The sequence below is a fragment of the Phasianus colchicus genome, chromosome 9, assembly GCF_987193195.1.
Source record: "Phasianus colchicus chromosome 9, bPhaCol1.hap1.1, whole genome shotgun sequence".
Lineage (NCBI taxonomy): Eukaryota > Metazoa > Chordata > Aves > Galliformes > Phasianidae > Phasianus > Phasianus colchicus.
Genome location: NC_143444.1, coordinates 25892489 through 25914472, shown reverse-complemented (window position 1 = coordinate 25914472; position 21984 = coordinate 25892489). Strand labels below are relative to the sequence as shown.

Below are 21984 nucleotides of genomic sequence, written 5' to 3'. Positions count from 1 at the left end.
TATCTTTCATTCATGTTTAAAGCTGAGCCAGGATAAGATGTAAGCTATACCAATGATGTTTAAAAAAAAAAAAAAAAGGACCTAACTGCAGGACTGCAGCTATGCTGCGTGCCTGAATACTGAGATGTTCATTGTCATTTTTTTCCTTTCTGAATATGGAGTTAGTGTGTGGTTGGAATGACACTTGTGTTATACAACTGCAGCACAGGTCATGTTGCTTTAGGACACTGAACTCTCCTCTTCAAATCCTCCAGTTTCTTTTGTTTAGCTCATGACATTGCACTGCCAAAATACATTTTTTACAGGCTGTAAATCACCTTTACAAGTGGACAGAGATCATCATTTGAATCTAACATTCAGCATTTCAGCTTTAGAACAGGATTTTCAAAGCTAGGAGGACGTTTCAGATATTCCCTTCCTGTTATGGTTAGTTAGGTTCTTATTCTGAATTCTTATTCTAAATGTCAAATAGACAGGTACATGAAAATAGCAGGAATTAGCTCAGATTTCCTTCTACTTACCTCTGTACAAAACGTTGAATAGTCTGTTATTACAAAAGCTGAACACTTGGGGAGGAATTTAAGTAGTGAAAACTGAAAACACAAGAAATCATGCTGGAATACTTTAGAAATAATTTAGAAATCAATTTTTCAAATCAGTATAACAAACTTCTAGTTGTCAATGCTGAGTCCAATGTACACTAACATGTCAATTATGTTTCTTTATAGAAATAGGTGAATTGTTTAACTGCTGAAATATTAAAAAAGGATTTGATTGTAAGTCAACAATCCTTAAGAGCAAGGATTGTTAATTTTATAGAAGAAAAGAAGAGGTTATGTGCCATAAAAGTATCCCTTAATTTTATGAAAATGATGACATACGGTTTATATTTTCCACAAAAAACTGTTCTGAGTGGTTTTCCAGTGACATTGCAGCTTCTTTGGGATCTAAGGATCCCATTCTAGTTCTGTCTCAATACAGGGGAAGCAGAATATGAGCAAATCTTTATTCCATTACTATTCACAACCATGTATGGCAGAACAGAGAAGAATCAAAGGTTTTATTGTAATAACAATCAGAATACTTCAATTATAAAGAAGAGAAAACCAAGGACCTCTGCGAATGACCTGGACACAAAGCCCATCTGTGCTTATTTTCTAGAGCCATAAACAGAGTGGTTTTATATGTTTGCAAGGCTAGGATCCTAGTAACCTAACCACTACCACTGGCAGCAGTAATGCTTAGCTGTTTACACCAAAATGACTTTGCTTTTGCAATGCTTCAGAGAATACTGAAGCAAATATATTGGTGCTGGTTTTGAGCTCTTCTATACATTGTGCCTTTCAGCTTTCTATGCTTTGTAATATCCTTCTTTCTACCACATGTTTTTTCCACAAGCTTCAGACAAACAATTGTTTTTTAAACAAACAATGGCTGTAATGCCAGCTGCAAAAACAAAAACAAAAAACAAAACAAGTAAACAATTGCTGGAAAAACTTCATCCAAATCTCTCTCCGATCAGAGATTTCTTTATCTTTCTTTTGCTTATTGCAATCAAACATGAAAAGGTATTTGCTTTCTCACCGTCCAGCTTGGGTATCAGATGGATTATTGCCTTTGTGTTTGAATACTATTTAAATTGTGATTATTATTGTCTGTGTTTTCACAAGTTGAACAAAATTTTGATCCACACAAATATTACTGCTTCTCTGTCATTGCTAGTTCTACTTTCACCTACTGTCTTGCAGCATTTTAGTGAGAGTTGTCAGCACTCCACCTGTATGCTTTAAGCCTGAGCAGTTATGGCTGTGCATCAGTTATCCATCACAAATGGCTAATTTGTTGATGAGTGAATCTCTTGTTAGTAAAAGTAGCTTTGATTCTTGATCATAGGCTGACTGTTGTACTTCTTGAAGGGCTCAGAAAAGTATAAAAGTTGACTTACAGAGAAGAAAGGATTGGTGAGGAGGATGCTCCCACAATCAGTACTTGCCACTTCATTCTCTGATCTTCAGTAGCACATTTTATGCCTGTGCTCATGGGCTTTTATTATTTTGACAGTGGTTCCCGGTAACCATGGCACAGCATCTATTTCTGGTTCTTTTCACTTTTTTCAGACTGGTCTCATTGTTTTGAAGCCTCCTGTGAGCTCTATCCTGTGGATAGTATTTGGGTCAGAAAACATTTTATTATTATTTTTCATGACAAAGAATCAGTATTATTAGTTTAAATCATACCAAACTTTGCAGCATTTCATCACTGGCTAAAAAAATCTATTAGGAAAAGGAAAACTTGAGTCTTTTCAGCTGCTTCCTCTTGAGGGATGTGAAATATCAGCAAATTTTGCAAATGTGTTCCAGAACAGCCAGCTGTTACTACCCACCTGCAGCCATAATATTGATGGAAATGAGTATGGAACCTAAACACACATAGCTTCTGTGATTGTGTAGAAAGAGTTTAATACACGACGATATTTCAAATGTCATCTGGCAACTTTTGCTACGTGACATGGAATATATTAGGAAATAATTTAGCTAGTATAAAAAGTCTCACTGGAAGACAACCCATTGTTTCTTTATTTACTATTTCAACTGATTTCTGAAAACATTACCCAGGTATGCTGAGAAAGTAAATGCTACAAGCAGCAAGGTTCGTGCATCCAGTCAAAGGTCAGATAAAAGTTGCTCATGTATTCCTACAGTACTACAATTAGCTTGTAACGTAAGTAGGATTGATTGTCCAAAGTCTGTGCATAAATGAGAAGAGAAGAAACAGAAAATAAAAATATCTTTTTTTTCCAGAGCTGATTAAATATATATATATATTTTTTCCTACACCTCTGTTGATAATTTGCTAAAAAGAAGTGAAAATTTTGGCAAGAAGCTTTCAGCTTCAAATCTGTTTTCAGTACATCTGTAGCCTGGTTATATGCCTTGTCAGGACTCTCAGTATTTTCTTTTTGAGGAATCAGCACAAAACAAATTATACTTTATGACAGAATTTCAAAAGTTTGGTGATTTTGGCCTAAGGAAGCAAGGACCCTGAGTTCATCTTTCATTCAACTGCCAGCTTTCTAAAAAGACACTTTTTAGGTCTTGAATTATTGATGCTCTGATGGAAAGTAAAAACATTATTAGAAAGCTGGCTTCTGTTGGTGGGAAAGGCTGCTCACTAATATAAATTTATAATAATTTATAATAATTTTTAAATTTATAAATTACTAATAAATTTGCTATTTTCCCAAGAATGGTTGAATGGGAAGTCTGTGTGACTCGGTGTTTAGGTCCCGCAACACAGATTAGTGGTCAGCCCACAGCATAACACTGAACAGAATAGTGGTTCCTGCTGATTTGGAGAAGCAATTACACAAAATATTCTATTAATACTTGCTTGCAACACCACAGTAGTCTTTAGATGTTGCGGATGGTAACTGTGATGTAGTATCGTAGATGAGGAGACAAGTAAGGCTGGTCTGCTTTAACAAAACAAAAGGAAAAACAATGGAGTGCCTAGAATGTAACAGACAAGACGTTTCCCTTTGTTTCCCTTTGTCTCCCTTGCTGGTGTGGGTAGAGTCTTCTCGATTGTCCTTGCATTTCACAGCAATCTTTGGGACAACAGGATTGTTAAGAGGAAGTAAACGACCACCCCAAGAACTAACAACGGACTGATAGGGGACCATCATGGTGCTGGAAGGCTGGGTGATATTGAAGTTCGCCAAATACGGCTGTGTATGTTGGGCAGTCATTTGGGGTGGGTAGGATAATGAATTTGGGAATGTAACGAATATGTAATACATGTGAAAAAAAATAACCTGTTCACGAACGACAAACTGATGGAACGTTCTTGGAGCGTTATCTCGATGCTATCCCAGTGCTGCCAATAAAGAATACCTTGCTTAACACTAACAAAACTTTGCTGTTAAACTTCTACTTAACTGATTTCTCTAAATCACTGCTCAGCTCCCTTTGAAAGCTTTATTAGAAGGTGGCCTTCTGCACGCTATCCCCCTCCCAGGCCCAGGTGAGCAAAATTAACATCAACAGTGAGATGCTGAGTGAGAACTGCTGCTGTACACAGGTGTTGCAACTGTGGGTCTGCACTTAAGTGTTAATTTGGAGGTGATGAAAGAACTGACAGAAAGGACACTGCAATGGGGTACGGGCCCTGATTTGGTAATTTTTTCAAACTGGGAAGTTTGTCATTAGCATCTCAAGCAGTGGCCTTTCAGTATCTAAAAAGGGGCCATAAGAAGGAAGGGAATGGGCTCTTTAGAAGGGTCTGTTGTGAGAGGACAAGGGAAAATGGTTTCAAACCAAAAAAGGCGAGACTTAGACCGGATATAAGGAACGTGGTTTTTGTGTTAGGGGTAGCGAGGTGCTGGAACAGGTTGGCAGCAGAGGTTGCGATGTGGACATTGCATAGCAGTATATCTGAGGTCTAAAATCCTTTCAGTCTTATTTTCACATTGCTCTCTGTAGCATCTTAGCATTTCAGTCTTTTAAGTAGCAAAGTGAGGATCTCTACGGAGGGAAAAACTCCTATAATTCACAATCTTTGAGCCATTTTCTGCATCACTTTCATAAGACTTCATTACCTTACAAGGGCTTCACAATTTCACAAGTTAACAAGACACAGGTGCAACTGATTAGTGAGCCTGGTGGAGCCCAAGATGGTTGCTAACATCCTCTCTCAGTAGGTGAGTATTTATTTTCCCCTTCTGTGTGCCAGCAGGTTTTGAAAACTCTTTAACTGAAAAGGCAAAATGCTATCAATGTTTAGAACTTTTCAGTCTGAAAGGATGTATGTTCCTGCAAAGGAGAAAAGGAAGTGTGACTTACTTTAAAATGTTAGCAGTAATGAATGATTTAAATTCTAAAAGGTCAGAAAGATGACCTTGGTAAGATTTCATTGGGGATTTCATGGGTGTTTGTATTATTTGTGATCTTCAGCATCTGTAGCAGTTGCAGGTAACAGTTTTTTCCTCTCTGTTTTGAAGTCCCTTTGGTCTAATTTATTTTTATGTGGCCTTATATAAGGTGCTTTGTCATGAAAGATTCCAAAGACCTCCTGACACAAATATAAAAATGCAGTTCTTTTTGAGAGAAGGCAGCAGTCCCATGTTGCCAGTTTCTTACATTCAGAAATGGCGAGTCTAAAATCTCACAACTTGTGGGGTTGGCTTGAGAAGTTCATTTTTCTTTGCTTTGTGTATTGTTTTTTTGTTGTTGTTCTTGTTTTCTTTTGTTGTTTTTTTTTTTTAAATAGAATGTAATTCTAAAGTAGATCTGATCTTAAAAAGGAGGAAAGTTTTCATTTGTAGAAAAGAAATGAAAGATCCTATGGGAAAAAGAAACAACAAACAAACAAAAGAGAGAAAGTAGAGAGAAAGGAAAGGATATCTCAGCTGGCAGAATACTGCAGATTGTAGATTTCAGGAATTCCCCAAATACTATAATATCTAAAGAATCAGCAGGAGAGGAAATGAAGCCATAGTATTTGGGCCTTCTGAATCTTTAACACTTGTCCAGGGCACGAGAGTGCAGACTTAATTTCAGCAGATGCATTCCAGTATTGCTTTTCTGTGCCCAGCTTGATTACCTTGTCTGGTTAAATGATGAAATTTTTCCTGTCTGCATTTGAATGGTTAGTCCTTGTGTAGTGAAGGTTGCATTACTCTTGTAGCATGAATCATTGTCCACCGAATTGGCATTATGTTATTAATACTACATAGATATAGTCCTTAATATTTAAAATGTGTCAGATAAATACTAAGAAAGCCCTTCTTATTAGCAATCCTCTTTTGAGTTAGATATAACTTCTCATATTTGTAGCTATTTGACTGTGCCAGGTGTCTGCCTCAGGCTGAATTCTTTTGGTGTTCTTTGGTTTGTTTGTTTTCTCCTTTTAATGTCAACCATAGCAACTCTGTTATTCCTGAGAAGTTTGCTGGAGAAAATCACCCAAAACAAACCTGGTACACTTTTTAAGGGGCTTAGTGTGACCTTCTCCTGGGGGAAGGCACTTAGCCTTTAGTGAAGGGGTGACTGATCTGCCGGAGATGTGCTTCAGTGTTGGTAGATTCAGATGGAAAACCTGCCACGATGTGAATGATTTATGATGAACTTTTAACTTTTACCTTAAGGCTTACCTTGTTCTTACAGAGACGTGTTAGAATATGATGTAAAATATGGCCATCCATGCTTAATGACTTCAGCTCTGATGCCAAACTCCCCTGATGTGTGCTGTTCCCCTCCAAAACTAGCAGCACCTTCCAGCCCCAGTCAGGAATCTGTGTTTCTGGTGATAATACCAGTGGTGCTATGTGCTTTAGCCATCTTTTCTGCCTGTGTTCAGGGGTTGTTTTTACCTCACTCATGTTTTAAAAAACAAACCGTAAAAAAAGAAGCATCCAAACAAAATAAACCCAGAGCAAACCTTAACATTTGACTGTGCTTTGAATTCCTGAAACAACTTTGCAAAGGTCTACCAGAAAAGCAGGTTTTTATCAGTAAACTTTAAGATAAGGGCAAGACAGATCTATATTAATTTTTCTATCTTAATGAATTTAACAGCGAGATGCTTCCAAGGTGCTTAGTGCATGCATCATGGAAGGGGGACATTGCTTTTCAGTAAGTACCTGTGTGGTCTCACATTGTCCAGTATCTCTCACCCCTGGCAGTCCAAGCACAGAACCTACGACTGCAGCAGATGCCTCAAGTCCCAGTGCACTCTGATGTGTGCCCTGAAGGGGTTCAGTTGTGCTTGTTGGTGTTCTGAGAGGCTTTTCTGCATTGTGCCTCTTCCACCAACCCAGAAGTTGCAGCCATTTGTTAGAATGACGCAGTAGATTGAAAATATGCTATACCAAAAACAATCATTATGTGATTTCACTTCACTTACAAGTTAGAATATTGCTTCTTTTAGTGGTATTTATACCTTCCGAAGCGAATACAAGGAAGCATTTTTGTTGTGAAATTTCTCTGCCGTTTTTCTCTGGATTGATGCTCTGGAGACCAGAGCAATTCTTAGGGAATTTGTAAGTACATTTCATCTAGTTTTATTTTCTTAACTTTGCACTTCTCTTTAAAAATCGAGTAGTTTCTCATTTTTTGAGCTTCTAAATTATATTGCTCATTAAATGCCTCCCGTTGTATGTCTCTATAATTCATAAAAAAGTATAGTGATAATTTTCTTCAAAGAGTGCTTCAGTGTGCGTAGCATATATCTGGTGTTGTTGCCCTTTATGCTTTACAACTGATATATTATAGAACAAGCAAAACTTAAAAAAAAAAATAAAACTAGTTGTGTTCAGAAAATTATGCTTGCTGTATCACAAGCTGTTGTTGTAGTGTTCAGAGAAGTTTGCATACCTTATGGAGTGAGCTGCATGTTTTTCTGGCTGAGGTGCGTGTACTGTACTCATTACGTTTGTGCACACTTCACTGACTGAGCTGCATGGGCTACTTCGACTATCACCAGGAATACTTGACTGAGTTCTGCTGCTTATTTGAGCGCTTCGGTTTGTGTGCTTTATTACTTCAGCGGTGTATGTTGATAAAGTTCTGTTCTGTGCCGTTAAATTTTTCATTCTGCCAATCTAACTGTATGCCGTGCTGGGAGAACTGCATGCATTGCTAACTGCTTACTCTGCGGTGAACACGAGTGGCTGAAATGTTATAATCTGCAGTGCTTTGTTAAATGAGCTGCATATTTTTGTTTTTGTATACGTTGCTTACCCAGTTGTGTACATTTGCCCTGCTCATTATACAAAATAAGCCTGATTGGAATAAGAACATTGTCTACCAGCTGTCTGCTCTGAGTCAGTATGCAACAAAATTAGCAACTTTCTCTTTCCAACAGTGGCATGATTGCATCCAAAGTTTAAGGCAATTGGTTTGGAGATCTTGTTTGTTTCATTCACTCTGTGCAAACATGGAGATTGACAAACCAATTTGTAGCAACTTAATTTGTTTTCACAAATATGAAAGAAGTTGAGTAACAGAGGAAAAACTCAGCACTGTAGTATAGGAAAATGATTTATGTAGGTTATGAAATGCATGTGTGTGTGTGTGTATATATATATAAACATACCTACATATAAGGCTATAAGCTAGATAATTATATGTAGGATAGAAAATAACTGGAGATCTCTTAAGTTAGATATTTCATCAAATAGGCAACATCCTCAGTGCTGAAAATTACAAATATAAAGTTATATAAACTGTGTACTTCCACTAAGAGTTTATTTTTATAACTTACCTCGTGGCTGTTACAAAAACTCAAAATACTTCTAAGTACCTGTAAATTCATGTGCATAGATACGTAGCTTGCTCATTAATGTTGATGCAAAACTGAATTAGCAGCTTTAAGAAAGTGGTGTGTTTTTTTAGCTAGCTAACTTTGAGCCATTTCCAGTAAAACCCACAGATTATTCTTAAATTTTGACTAATCTGCAGGGTTTGCATACGTAGCAGCTTCTGCTTGCATTTATGAAATCTTCAGTGCTACCATGCTTCTAAAAACCTTTGTTTTTTTTCTTGAGTACAGAGATGCTTAATTAGAAGTATATGTGTGTAGTTTGCCTGGATTCTTACCTGCCCCACGTGCAAATGTAACTGTATCTGGCTCCTGTTGTCAGTGTCCCACTGCTGATTGCTTTCACTTCAATGTTATAATTCACTGTGTTCTGAACAGACTGCCTGGAAGGTCCATGTTTGTTTTTGTGAAATTTTACATATGAAAGCTTAATTGATCTTATTGCTTCAGTCAGAATTGCTAGATTTCAAGCAGTGGCCACTTAATTCTCAGCCTTCCCATGAATCATTATTTAACAATGTAAATATTATAATAGTTTGCTGTAAAAATATATTTGTGAATATCTAGGGGCAAATACAATTTTTAGCAGTCTTCACTGATAGCAGCGGAAAATAAATGTACAGAGAGAAATACAAATGAAATGTATTAGTATATCCTGGAACATCGTATCAAAGTTAATTTAGTGTTCATGTTTCAGTTTTTCTGTGTACACTAATGTTGCATATCAGAAGTATGAGAAACCAGCTATATTGGATTTAATATCTGTAAGGTTAATGTAATACATGAAATGAGCTTGGTCTACTCCAGACTTTCTTAACAGAAACAGGCTAAGTAATTCTGCATGAAGTGATTTACAGCAGACAGATGGTAGGGAAGAAGGTTTTGTCTTTTTTTCTTCCCTCTGCATGAATTTACTTTTGGTATCAGTCCATTACCAGTGAAGATCTAGACTTTTCTCTCTTTGAACCGTTAAATGCCAGCTGTAGTCTCCCCAAGCTATCAGTGTATACTAAGATGAGAATTGGGCTCTCATCACTACCTTATTCAAACCAGCGATGGCTATGTGCAATTTCTGATGTATAAGTATGCTGTGTAGTTTTTACAGAAGAGAGTTCTTACTTTTGTCAGAGAGAACGAAGAGAAATAACCTTTTCTTTGGGGAAAAAAAAGATCAGAAGTTTTTATTTTTCCTGTCGCTGAGTAGAAATAAGAATCTTTAAGAGATGAAGCAGCTGAAAGGTTTTTGTGAGATCAGTTTACCTATCTGCCTGCTTTCCACCAACATCTTCAACAGATAAACTGGACTTGCTTTTCTGTTTTTGAATCTGAGTAACCTATTTGTTTGTGTGGATAGGATTCCTACCAGAAAACCATTTAAATTTAAGTTTACATTCAAAGTACATTACTGCTGTGAGATGTAAAGTGTAGGCTATCAAAATACTAGGAATAGACTGTGTTATCTGAGATCTGTGGAGACTAAAAGTACTTCAAAGCGTAAGATACATATCCATTCCATATTTTTTATGTTTTTATGCAGCTGGTATATACGATAAATGTGTAGAGTATTTCATAATTTATAACTGAGATTTATTTCTTTTTCTAGAGAGTAATTTTCAATGTCGTCAACTTCAGTAAAACAAAAAGCCTCTATAGAGATGGAATGGCTCCAATGGTGAAATCCACAAGCAGACAAAAATGGTAAGTTATCATTTCAAAGGCTTGCTTATTGGGAGAAAGTGTTTTACTTGGGATTCTTTTATAGTGAAGACCTTCTGGCTTAGGTGGAGCTTTTAGTAAGAGTAAGAATGAATTTGAATGTGTGAGCAATGTTGTGAGAATAGGTTCTCTTTGGTGCAAGTGATCTGGATGAATTCTAGAGGCCTCTTCAAGCCTTGCTGTGATGATGTTTCAGTGTCTTGTTCCAAAAAGTGTGACTGAAGCTATGTCTGTTTGAACACACTGAACAGTGGGGGCTTTGGCTAAATTTCTGTTCAGTCATCTCCTTACCATCCAGCTGTGAGCATGGTCTCTGGCTCTGGTTTGGCTTGTTTAACAGTGCACTCTTCCAAATGCTGTGAGGTAAACAGAATTTCTAAAAGGCTTTTTGGATTCGGTCCCCTTGTTTTTGGGAAGTCGCAGTTAAGAGCGTGAACTCTGCCCTCTGAGTTGACTTCAATTCAATAAGCAGTATTTGGTCTTTTATATATTGATGTAGATGCAGCTGAAAACACCAGAAGGTCAAACAACTTGGTCACAAGTTATGCAGTATATACATAGAAAATCATGCAGATATGGAACACAAATAGATGGTGCATTTTTTAGACCAACTGTAATGAAATGTCTACTGTGAGTAATATGTAAATCTAATGAGTCTAAATGTATGCAAGACTCTCAAGAATTATATAATTTGTCTTTAGATTTATTTGAATATGGATAGTGAGGTTAGACCACAAGTGTACAGTAACGTATTCTTGTAAGTCTTTATTGGTTAATTATTAATCTTATGTAATCTGAGTCTTATAAATATATCTTCCTTAAATACTTGAACAATCAGAAAACTTCAGTTCACTGAGTCTTAACTTTTGTGACTGTAAGATCACTTCCTCTTTGTCTGACCAACAGGTAGGCCTATTTATATTTATTTTTTTGAAATTAGATAGAAAGGTCATCTGGACAGAAAAAAGCTGCCTCTGAAAACAGCGAGTAGTTGGAGTCAATTTCAGCTCAATAGGTGTATGTAATAACATTGAAAATTAATTAAAAAATCCATTGTTATTGTTTTTTTTTTTTTTTGTAGCAAAAATCATGTTACTTGTTTACCATTTAACTTCCAAAAAACCTTTTTGGGGTATTTTGGGGAAACATCAGACTTTAATCATATTTCAGAACCTTTTCTTTCTCTCACTGGAGTCTGGTATTTGCAGCTAAGTATATTGTGTGTTAAGTCTATATATAAATCAGATATTGCTTTCATACAAATTTTATGCCTTACTTTGGTTTCAAATTAAAGTGTAAATCTTACAAAACAATGCAAAATGGGGTTTTTCTAGAACATATAGGCTCCTTCACTATTTTTAAAACTGATTTCTCCTTTGCTTCCCAGGAGATCTATTTATTTTTGTGTTTTATATTTTTAGGGGGATGTATTTTGCTCCTATGAAAGTGAGGAATGAATAGCATTGCCTGGAGCCATGCACAGTGTAGGCAGCAGGTGCAATGCAGCTTCCTTTTACAGGGCTACAACCATACTTTAATCCTGTTTCGGAAATCCTTGCTCTAATTTCTTTCTTTAAAAAAGATAATTATTGCATTAAAATATCTTTTCTTTTTTCTAATAGCCCACGTATGAAAACTTGCTGTACCTTGAAGGTGTGAATTAATTCATACTGTTATCAGGGCCCTCAGTGATATTGGGGTCTTTTCAGTATAATTGTCTTGATGTTATAGGAATTATATGTATATTTTTCAAGAGGGAAAACACAGATTATTTTTGAATACATGCTTTCTATTAGAGCTGCCTTCCACATGGTTGTGCCTCTTGCAGTAGCTTCTTTATCTGTTTCCATGGTGTTCTAATGAAATCTGTAAATATAATTTTCTGTTTCTCTACTGAAATGAAATAAGACTTCCATGCACATGCAGTGTTCAGGTATTTGTGGTGCTTGAACACAAGTAGGGCAACTCTTGGCTTGCATTGATTTGGTCTTGTTTGATGCTTCTTATGAATTAATCTAGAAAGCAGTACTGAATTGAGTTGCTTCATGCTGCTGAAGTACTGAGGTTTACATGAACGTACTCAAGATTCAGAGTTGTTGAAGAGTGATGCTCTTCACCTTATACTAAAAATTAAACAAGCATAGTGATTTAGTAAATATAATGTAATTTGGTAGAAAAAGCAGATATTAATTACAGGAAGTTGAAGAAACACAACATATTAAAAAAAAAATTCAAGAAATAAAACTACTAGAAGCCGTGTTCTATGGATTTTCCATATTTTCCATAGCTTCATCTCTGAACTCTTCTGTACTAAATATTTTAGGAACTCGCCATTATTGTGCCTGCCTGTAGAGGCATGTGATACATACTGAAATTCTCCTAACTTCCTCTAGCTACACTGGCAAAAGCAATGCTATGTCATACACAACTATTCTGCCTTTTTAAATACAATCAGGTTTGAGTTTTATGATGGCAGTATCTAATATTTGTTTTGCATTTGAGCAGTGTTATGCTTTTCTGACTGAAATAAAAAAGTTCCCGCTGTATTCAGGATAGAATTTGACCATATAGCTTGCAAAATCCTCTGTATCAAAAGCAGATTGGCCTCCAGAGACAGTGAATTTGAATGTTTGTTTCGAATGTGGTTATGTGAACATGGCTCCGAGCTTTGCGTTGTTTTGCGAGTTTGATTCTTGACTCTGGAACAAATCATTGCCAAGTGCTCTTGAAGTAGAGTGTGTCAAACACAGATCAACATTTTTGACCCGCATTCTCTTGCCCTGTGGGGTAAGATCTTTAAATGCAGTCAGCATCAAGGTTTAGCTCAGTGTTAGTGATGTAAATGGGGTATATCACTGTCATCAAAGCACTCTGTGTGGACACAGATGTTCTGGTGTTGACATATTCTTCTCTTTTGAAGTAAAGCCAAACATTTCCAGTAATGAGCTACTTAAAAAGGGGAAGCAGTATGCTGAATGATAAGGAAAAACCAGATTTCATGGTAAAGAATAAGATTATTTTTTAAAAAGAAAACCAGGAAAATGATTAAAAAGATATGCATTTCCACTGTAAATGTTAATGGATTTACTGAATGCTTATTCACAAGAAATAGAGGCAAAAAAATAGAAACACGTTTCGTGTCTCTATTTCTGTTTCTCTGGGTGTGTTTTTTTGTGGGCATGCTAGGTTGCTACTTAATAGTATAGGGTTGTGTCAGTTACATCAGTCAAATCTCACCATAGTGAATCACAGCTCATACATAGAAAAGCAGTGCTGTCACGCCATGTTACAACAGTTACGTTTCAAAAAATGAAAATCAAGGCTTTATTTCAAGCCAGTGGAATCGGCCACGTATGGTCACTTAGCATTTTTGCTGACAATTATCTGCTAATCTGGAATTATTACACTGAGATTTTGGGTAAATAGTGTTTTTTTTCTTCCTTGATAATGACTACTTCAAATAAGAGGATCAGTGTAACAGACACCTGTTCTGTTTGGGTCTTTCTGATTTGTGGAGGTGAAGAGCTGAGGTCGAGGTGGGTTACAGTAAATTGCATTTTTGCTACACTGATGCAATTTTTAGTTTCTCTCTTTTGTGCTTCATTTTAGTGTGATCTACTCTGGCTGCGGTTTCTTAATCATTTCAAACTGAAATCTCTGTTCTTAGAAGCTATTACAATCTACCATGTGGGCATGGCTGTGGAAGACCATTTAAGTACATATACCTCATCATTATATTCTATGAAGTTTTACAACTTTCTCAAAGTGAAATAGAAGAGTGACTTGGTAGGCAGCAGATTTTCCAAATGATGAAGTGAGCAAATATTCCCTTTGGGCAGAGAACAGCTATAACTCTTGATTATTCAATATGAGCATTGCCTCATTGGGGACATTAGTTTTTTAAATTGTGCTAATCTTTTAAAAGTAACAACTGGCCACTCATCACCTTAGGTATTTCAGCAAGATCATGTGCAGAAGTCTAATTAGTATTTATAGAACAGCAACTCCTCCCAGTAGAATAGTAGTGGTAGCTGGCAAATATCTGGTTGACACCTGTTAAGTCTTCAGACATCCGTTGTATTTTATTCTGCATTTCAAATGAGCAGAGAGCAGTAGGTGAAGTCCCCGTAATTAAGGGACAAAGGATAATAAATAACATGGTTCTTGAGTGGATGAACACAAGGTTAAAGGCTGCTCTGCACTTGTGATACTGTATTTCAGGAAATGTTTGTATGTAAGTAATAACGCTAGCTCAAATGCTATGGAAGCTACATCATACAAGAGAAGATTTATGTCTAGATTTAAACGTGTTTTGTTTATAATGTCAGATTTTAAACTGCTTCTTGGCAAAGCCGTCACTTTCTTTCCCGTTTTTTATCTCACTTAGCATTGATAGCTTTTAACTGGATAGCTGCCTTCGCCAGAAAGCACTCCCCTACCTCTGTTGCTATAACATCTACTGTTAAATTCTCACAACACATTGCTTCTAAAGTGTTTTCCTTTTGCAATAAACCTGGAAATACAGAAGAAAATCTAGGTAATTAATTCAAATTTGAGAGTATATGCAACTTGGTAAATATTGTCATGATGAAGAATTTTGGTAGACATGGAGAACAGCAATGCAAGTTTTATGAACAATACTCCCATATGTTCCATTCATCAGAAGGGGACAAGACTGAGAAAATCTGCATTTTGAGTAGCTGAAACGTGTTGTTTCTTGCCAAGTTTCTTTAACATTTGTCTACAATGCAGTGTTACAATCACTACCATGTCTATCAGGCTGCATTATACATTCAGAGACTTCCAACAGCGTTTTTAGTATGTATTTATATATCTTTAGCCATAAGATAAGCTGTTTGTGGAATGAGCTGTCATTTGTGGTGAAACAGTTTGAGAATAAAGCACTAAATATATATAAGGCTTGCTAATCTGAAAGACTAGTAGTGCATACCGTAAAATATATGGTGGACCAGGGTTACTGGTAATATCAACTTGAATTTAGGTAAAGAAGATGAACATGGTTTTTATCACTACCTAGTTCTTTCTTTGGCCAATTTTACAACCTTGGCTATTCTCTGGAAGTTTGTGCCTTTGCCAGTTTTATAATGCTGCTATTTTTTTTTTTTATTTTGAGGGATCTGGTAAGAATGCCTTTGGAGGTTCAGACACATTTTCTCTGAAATACATAGATGTATATCAGTGCAGGTTTTAGCCAGGTGCGGACCTACCTGGTAAGAGCTGCTCCCTCTGGTGCAGCTCTGCGTAGGGTCACCGTGCTGGTCTCTGGCCATGGTTAAAAGTCATCTTTTAGAAATGGAGGTCTGCTTCATCATAGATCCAAATCTGACTGGCTGCATAGGTGCAACTGGAGGAAGGTGGTAATAAATGTCTGAAACAGTAGTTAGGGAATGAGCTGCTAGGAAAATACCTAGAAAGCTGTCTGTGGAACCATAGACTCAAATTCAGTAACTTGTAGTTTTCATTTGGAGAAAATAGGGAAAAGGACATGATCTTACTGAACTTTTAGAGTCCCATATTAGACAATGAGCAAGATTTTTGTCTTCATCTTAGTGAAGTTCTTTGAAGGAAAATAAGACATTTTAAGTAGATTTGGGGAGGGTGTGTATATGAAAGTAAAACAGCTGCCTCTGATGTTGATTCCAGCATAAATCAGTGCTGGTGTACATATTGTAAAGTAACAAAACAGAGTGGTTGGGTCTGCAAAACCATAAAAACAAATGCTCCCTTCTCCAACCCAGCCAAAGTAGCTATTCCTGGGAATTTAAAGCAGGTTATATATCTCTTATCAGCAACAGCCTTTGGAAATAGATGAGAGGTTATCTTTTGCTTATAAAACGATGAACTGCATCCCTACGCTAATGTGTTTGTGTAAATGAAATGGGAATAGTTTATAGCAAGAAAGCAAGTTATGTTTTACTGACTGGATTCTGTATTGGAAATTTAAGATTCACAGAGTTGTACTGGGGAAAGTTAATAGAAAAGAAATTGGATTAATATAAAAGCAAATGAAAATTAAGACTCAGAGAAAATATAAGCAGCTCCAAATGGCTTCCCAGTCATTATTTTAAAAATTGGGCTATTTAGTTTGTGTGTGTGTTTCCTCATCATTATCTTACTGATTTCCTATATATCATTTTATTTAGATTATAGTGGAGTGCAAAAGCCCCAGTCAGGATCAAGGCTTATTGTGCTTAGTGCCATGGAAACATATAAATAGACAATGCCTTCTTCCAGAGTTGTGAAAATTTTATGATTGATTTTAGTAAGAGCAAAGTTAGGCCAATACTGAGCACTTCTGAAAATTCCGTCCTTAAAGATTTATTCCAAGCAGTAACTGTTTAAAAAATGGCATACTGCTTACATAAGAGTCTAAATATTTGATGGTTATAGTATTTACAACTAAAACACCAGAGGCTATGTGCTTTAATACCTCAATCTGTTTCCCATATACTCTGTCAACATGAGTTCCCTGCATTGATTGAGGGCACTCTGTGATCCCTAAGGTTGTATTCATGAAAGGTTACCCTTGGTACTACTTTATTCATGAAAGGTTTGAAGCATGTAGGAAACAAATGAGTCTGTTCTATTAGGTACATTTTTGGTCTATGGTAAATAATTATGGGGGGTTTTGATGAGAAATTAGAAATCTTAAAGAGGTGATGCTGCCTGAAAATACTTTCCCCTCACTCCAGTGCAAATCACAACAAACTTTGCAGTTGGAAGTCTAAAACAAGTGAAATGTAGCTTTTTTTCACCTGCTGCAGTCCACAGAATTGAGTTGAATGGCTGCAAAATATGACTGCAGCTGTGTGCTGCACCCCATCCTGGAACAGGTCGTTCTCCTTTCTCAAGTGATGGGTATTTGGTGGAACTGAGTGCATGAAGTGTTCAAAAAACAGGAGATCCTAACCTTGGTAGCTTTGGTGGGGAAAAAAAATAAAATCTGGTGGTATAAAAACTGAAGTGCTTTCCTCCAGATTGAGTTTATAAGTTAGACAAATACAGGCAGCATTGAACTCAAAGCAGAGTCAAACTACCAAAGAGGACATTGCAGCTTTTCATTGCAATTTTGTACTTTGAACTAATGGAGCGAAGCAGAATGAAAATCACCTCGGTTAAGAATGGCATTTATCAGTCGTAAGTACTTAGTGGTAAGAGCCCTACACAGACAAAGCTGAGTGTCACCAAGAAATGTACTTGAAAATCAGTCTGTTAACACAAGGCTGTACAAATAAGACCCAAAAACTGTAATCAGAAAATGTAACATCTCTTTAAGATTGTTTTAATGGTCTGAAGAGTGCTAGACAAGTTGAATTTAACAAGATGTAATAATCTATGGCAATATAATTGAGAATGCAACAGGACACAGTATAGTTAGAGTAAATTTTTGCTTTCTTTCACTTACACTTGCATCTTTAAAGATCTTTTGACATATTTAAACAAGAACAAAAAACCAACCATAGTACTGATTGAATTTATATATTGCATATTCTGTGCTTTTGTTATATATCAGGAATAATATTTTAGGAGAAATTAGCCATAATGGCCAAACTAATATTTTTAAATGTTTGAATCATTAGCAACCTTTTTCATTCACTTGCTATGAAAAAAACAAAACAGTAGCAATGTTGTGTGCGGAGCAAAAGTGATGGAGAAATGTTTGTTGGGAACTTCTGATAAAAGTAAAATGGTCATCCACACCCACCTGAAATTTGCTGTGCTATGGTAAAAGCCAAAGCAATTACTTCAATTTCTTTCAGTATAATGGAAAATAAATATTTTTGCTGCACCGTGGGAAATGAGAAGCGTGGAAAAAATAAGCAATAACTATGCCCATTGATATTGTAAGAACAATGTTAAAATATTGAATGCTATATCCTGAATTTTCTCACATGGTTTTACAATTGTATACAACAATGAAATACAAAATCCTATTTTTTAATGCTGCAACTGGAAAGGTTAATTTATGAATTAACGTTTGTATGATATGCCATTGGTTTGAGAGAATTAAATTTTAATGATAAAGATCTTTTCTGCATCTCTAGATGCTGAGGCAGTGGTTAAAACTTGTTTTTCGAGCTGCTTCAAGTAGGATTATTGAATTCTAGCTTGAAAGTGAAATGTCTTCCTGCTTCACTGTATTAAGTATCTGAGATTGAAAACCTAGCGAGTTTCCCTAGTGTGATTAGAAAGTATCCAATATTTTTTGGCAGCAAATATTAATTCCAGTCTTTCTGTGTAGTACTTCTCAGACAGGATAACTGGCTGTCAGATGCTTGGTCTAACGGGAAGATGAGGCTCTGGGATCTCAGTGGAAAGCTGGTGGCTTTGCTGATGGTTTCCTGCCTCTGGAAAGTAAGAGTCATTCTCAGAGAAGAGTTGTGCTGGCTGAGGGAACTGAAAGGTGCTGGCTCTTGGTTTGAATATGGTCCACTGGGAAGATGAACCATTAAAATAGGTGTCAACAGAGCAGCCCCTTTGGTGCTCCGTGTGTATCACCACTTGCTCTTAGTAAAACTCTGGTGGAATTTGGAGTTTGTATTTCTTTGATTGCTAGGTTAGGCAGTGTCACTAGTACCACCCCTTAGTCTGGGGCTTATCTTTAGCATGTGTACAGCTGTGTTGCAGGTGAGCTGTGGCTGAAGTGTATTTGTGCAGCCACAGGGAAGTATAGTTGTTGGATATAAATAAAGCTTAAATGCTGGCCTTTGTGGTTCCGTGCTGGGCAGAGCATCCACATGCAGTTCTGTTTGGACTCATCGTATTTGGGATGAATGTTGCATATAGAAGATGGCAAAATTGGTTTCATGCTCGTGCTTCCTTTCTTGCTCTGTTCCTTCAATAAATGTGCAAGTCCAGTCTGTTAGTTTGTGTATGTTTGTTATAAAAACCTCCTCCCAGGCTGTAAGTAAGTGTGGGAAGGTTAAGGGTTTCAAAACCTTCTTGAAAATTCTCATCCTATCCTCTTACAACTGTGTGTTGTGGGTTTGTGGCCATACAGCAGTTCCTGGGAGATCACAGCAGTCAGACGGCACTGCGTGTCCCAAGCTCCATTCAGCACAGCCGTGTGGCCGGGCCTCCCCTGTCATGGGAGGCAAAGTGGAGGCATTCCACTACTCCAGAATCTGATGTGGGTGCACGATTTTATGCTTTCAGTTGTTTTGTAAGTGGCCGAGTCTCCCCTGTCATAATCATCAGATCAAGGTTCTGTGATGCCCTGCTGCGGCTGGAAGCTGTGGCTGCTTTTCTTCCCCTTTGGGAAAGAATTGCAATGGGAATGATGGAGGTCCTCTGTTTCCTTTTAAAATAAAAAGAAAAACAACACACATCTAAGTGACCAACAAATGCTCTTGAGTCTTGGAATTAACACAGCAAGGACATGAAAAAAGGTGCTTGCATCTGTCTTGTGTTGAAGATGGGAGACTGATATGTCAGTGTGCTTTGTTTGCACTGACCATTAAGATGTCTTTCCAGCACCCAAATCCTGGTAACACAAACCATTTAAATTTGCATTGCTGGACTCAACAGGGATGTGATTTCAGATGGAGAAGTTAATTTCCCAAATTTCTCAAGTTAACTGGAAGATGGTATTGTAACTGAGGAAGAAAATTTATGTTAGTCTCTTAAATAAGACTTACCGTTGCTCAGTTAAAAAAAAAAAAGATTGTACTCATCCTACAAAGAGTTTTGCAGAGCTGTTTGTTGGGAGTGTGATACCCTTCAGCAAATTTATAGGAAAGACCATTGCAGCTCCAGATAAAAGGAGATTCAACTTGAAAGAATAGAGTCACCATAGAAAGAAGTTGAGGAATATCCAAGCTAAAATAATATACTGTGCCCTTTGGATAAAATCCTCTCCTAATATTTTTCTCAGTGTAGTTAAAAAAGAACTGTTACCTCATGGCTTTGAGACCAGTAGCAATACAACAATTTAGCTTTGATAAGGAGAAGAAATTTTCCCCATCTGCTACTCTACTGGATAGTTTAATGTTCCTATGTTTTTTTAAATGTCATTCAGTCATTGAAGCAGAGTCATACAGCATATGTGTGTTTGTGTGTAGGTTTTTATTAATACAGAAACATAATTCTCTGGGCCCTCATAACAGATTCTTGTTCTTCTGGGGGTGCTGGTGGAGGAGGCTGCAGTGCAAATCCTGCTTGGGAAGTGTTGGCTCACGTGGGTTTCGTGAACTTGAGGAGTGACTCAGTAAAGGGAGAAGTGCAGCTGCAGGTGCTGTTAGATGGGCTTCGCTTTCATTTTCAGTCAATAAAAGCTAAGTCAAGGTAAGCAGGAAAGGACATCTGCTCAAATTTACTGGGTGTTAACCCCTGCAGTCAGAAGTCTTTTAAAGAATATTTCTTTAAAAGAAAGAATCAATTAGAGGAAATACTGTTGATGCCCCCCATGAAATCAAGGACTTAATTTAGATGGGAGTCATGGGTATAAATAGGCAGATGAAGAACACAGTGTGTTCTTCTGTAAGAGTAAGACAAGCCTTGTGTTTTAGTGCTGTGTCGCACTCCTTGTGCATATATGGTTATGGTAACAGTTACATTATGTCTGTAGAGCACATGGGGTTTGTAGTGAGTTAATACATATAGTCTTGGCACTTTGGTGTTTCATCATGTTGTACCAGGTATGGTCACCAAATGGTTACCTGGTGGAAAGCTGTCTAATTGCTGCTTTTGTGCCATTACAAAATCAAGGGTCTGTCCCTGCCCCCCCATGAAGCACAGAGGTAAGTGGGGAAAAGTATAAGGCAGTTAGAATAATGTACAAATAGCTTTTCTTTTGAAAGTTTGTAACAGATGTAGCCCTATTTTCCTGCCATTATCTTCATTAGTAAACATGGGGCTGGAGGCTTGTGCATCAGTCTGAAAGGGGACTCTAAGCTGCATATCTGCCAATAAAGAACAGGGTGCACAGGGGAGGGGGCTTATCAATATTTGAAAAAATCTTAAAGCGCTGTGTAGCAGTCAGTCATCATGTTTTTCTGTAACCATGAATCTCACAGATTTATTTTAAAGTATTCCCTTACCTGCCCTGATACTTGTATGTTAGAAGTTGGTATCTGTGATCTGTGTGACTGGTGTTCTTTGACAGGACTCTCCCAATACTGTGAAAATGAACATCATTCTGAATTTGTCATTTCTAATACTCTTTAACTCATCTCCACGTACCAGGGAAGTACAGAAACCAATAAGCCTGATGAATCAGAAATGTCTGTGGTGTGTGTCTGTCTGTGCGTGGGGGATGCTTCTTCAGTTTGTTTACTTTTCCTTATATTTTGGCAAAGTATTCCAAGTTTAGGCTGGGCTTCAAAAACATATCTGAAGAGAGGAAATGAAAGCGTGGATAAAAATGGAGAGAAAATAGTAGCCCAGAGTGAAATGTGTGACTAACTCTGTGTCTGAGGCCTCTTGATACTAAAATTACAGAAGGAAATAAATTACATGTTGACTGTGTGCTTTTCTTCCAGTCTTAGAGCAATAGAAACCAGGATGTCTTCTATATAAAGTAACACTGAACTGAACTGCAGTCATACATAGGGAACTGTATTTTAGCTCCTTAAAGACTCTTAATCCCACTGCACAATAGAGCGCAGCATTTACATTCCCAGTACTGCCACTGTGTGGCTTCCTCTGAAATTCTGCCTGTGAGGAAAACCATTTTCTACCAACTCTTCATCACAGTCAAAATGCTGTGTGTGTGAGAGAGAGAAGTGGTGACACTAAAATGGCACAGTGTTGTACTTTAGCAGGCATACTCATCTGCTGTATTTTTTTTTCCTTTCTTGAGGGGGGGGAAGGAGGAGGGTTGTTTATGAAATTTCTATTGTCCAAGTGTATATATATTGCTTCAGCTCCTTAATATTAACAATTGAAGTCGTATGGCTTTTATTTTTTCTTTGTTTTAAAGTTGCTAGA

The 21984-nt window shown here is 37.1% G+C and overlaps 1 protein-coding gene across 3 annotated transcripts in view; it reads left to right on the top strand.

Annotated features, from left to right (window-relative positions):
• LOC116234502 (BEN domain-containing protein 5) overlaps positions 1–21984 on the top strand; it is an 854963-nt gene that overhangs the window by 203829 nt on the left and 629150 nt on the right. For all 3 annotated transcript variants that reach the window (XM_090146639.1, XM_090146640.1, XM_090146638.1), the window contains exon 4: positions 9923–10017. In XM_090146639.1, coding sequence (XP_090002765.1) covers positions 9923–10017 — 95 coding nt within the window. The remainder of the gene's footprint in view (positions 1–9922; positions 10018–21984) is intronic.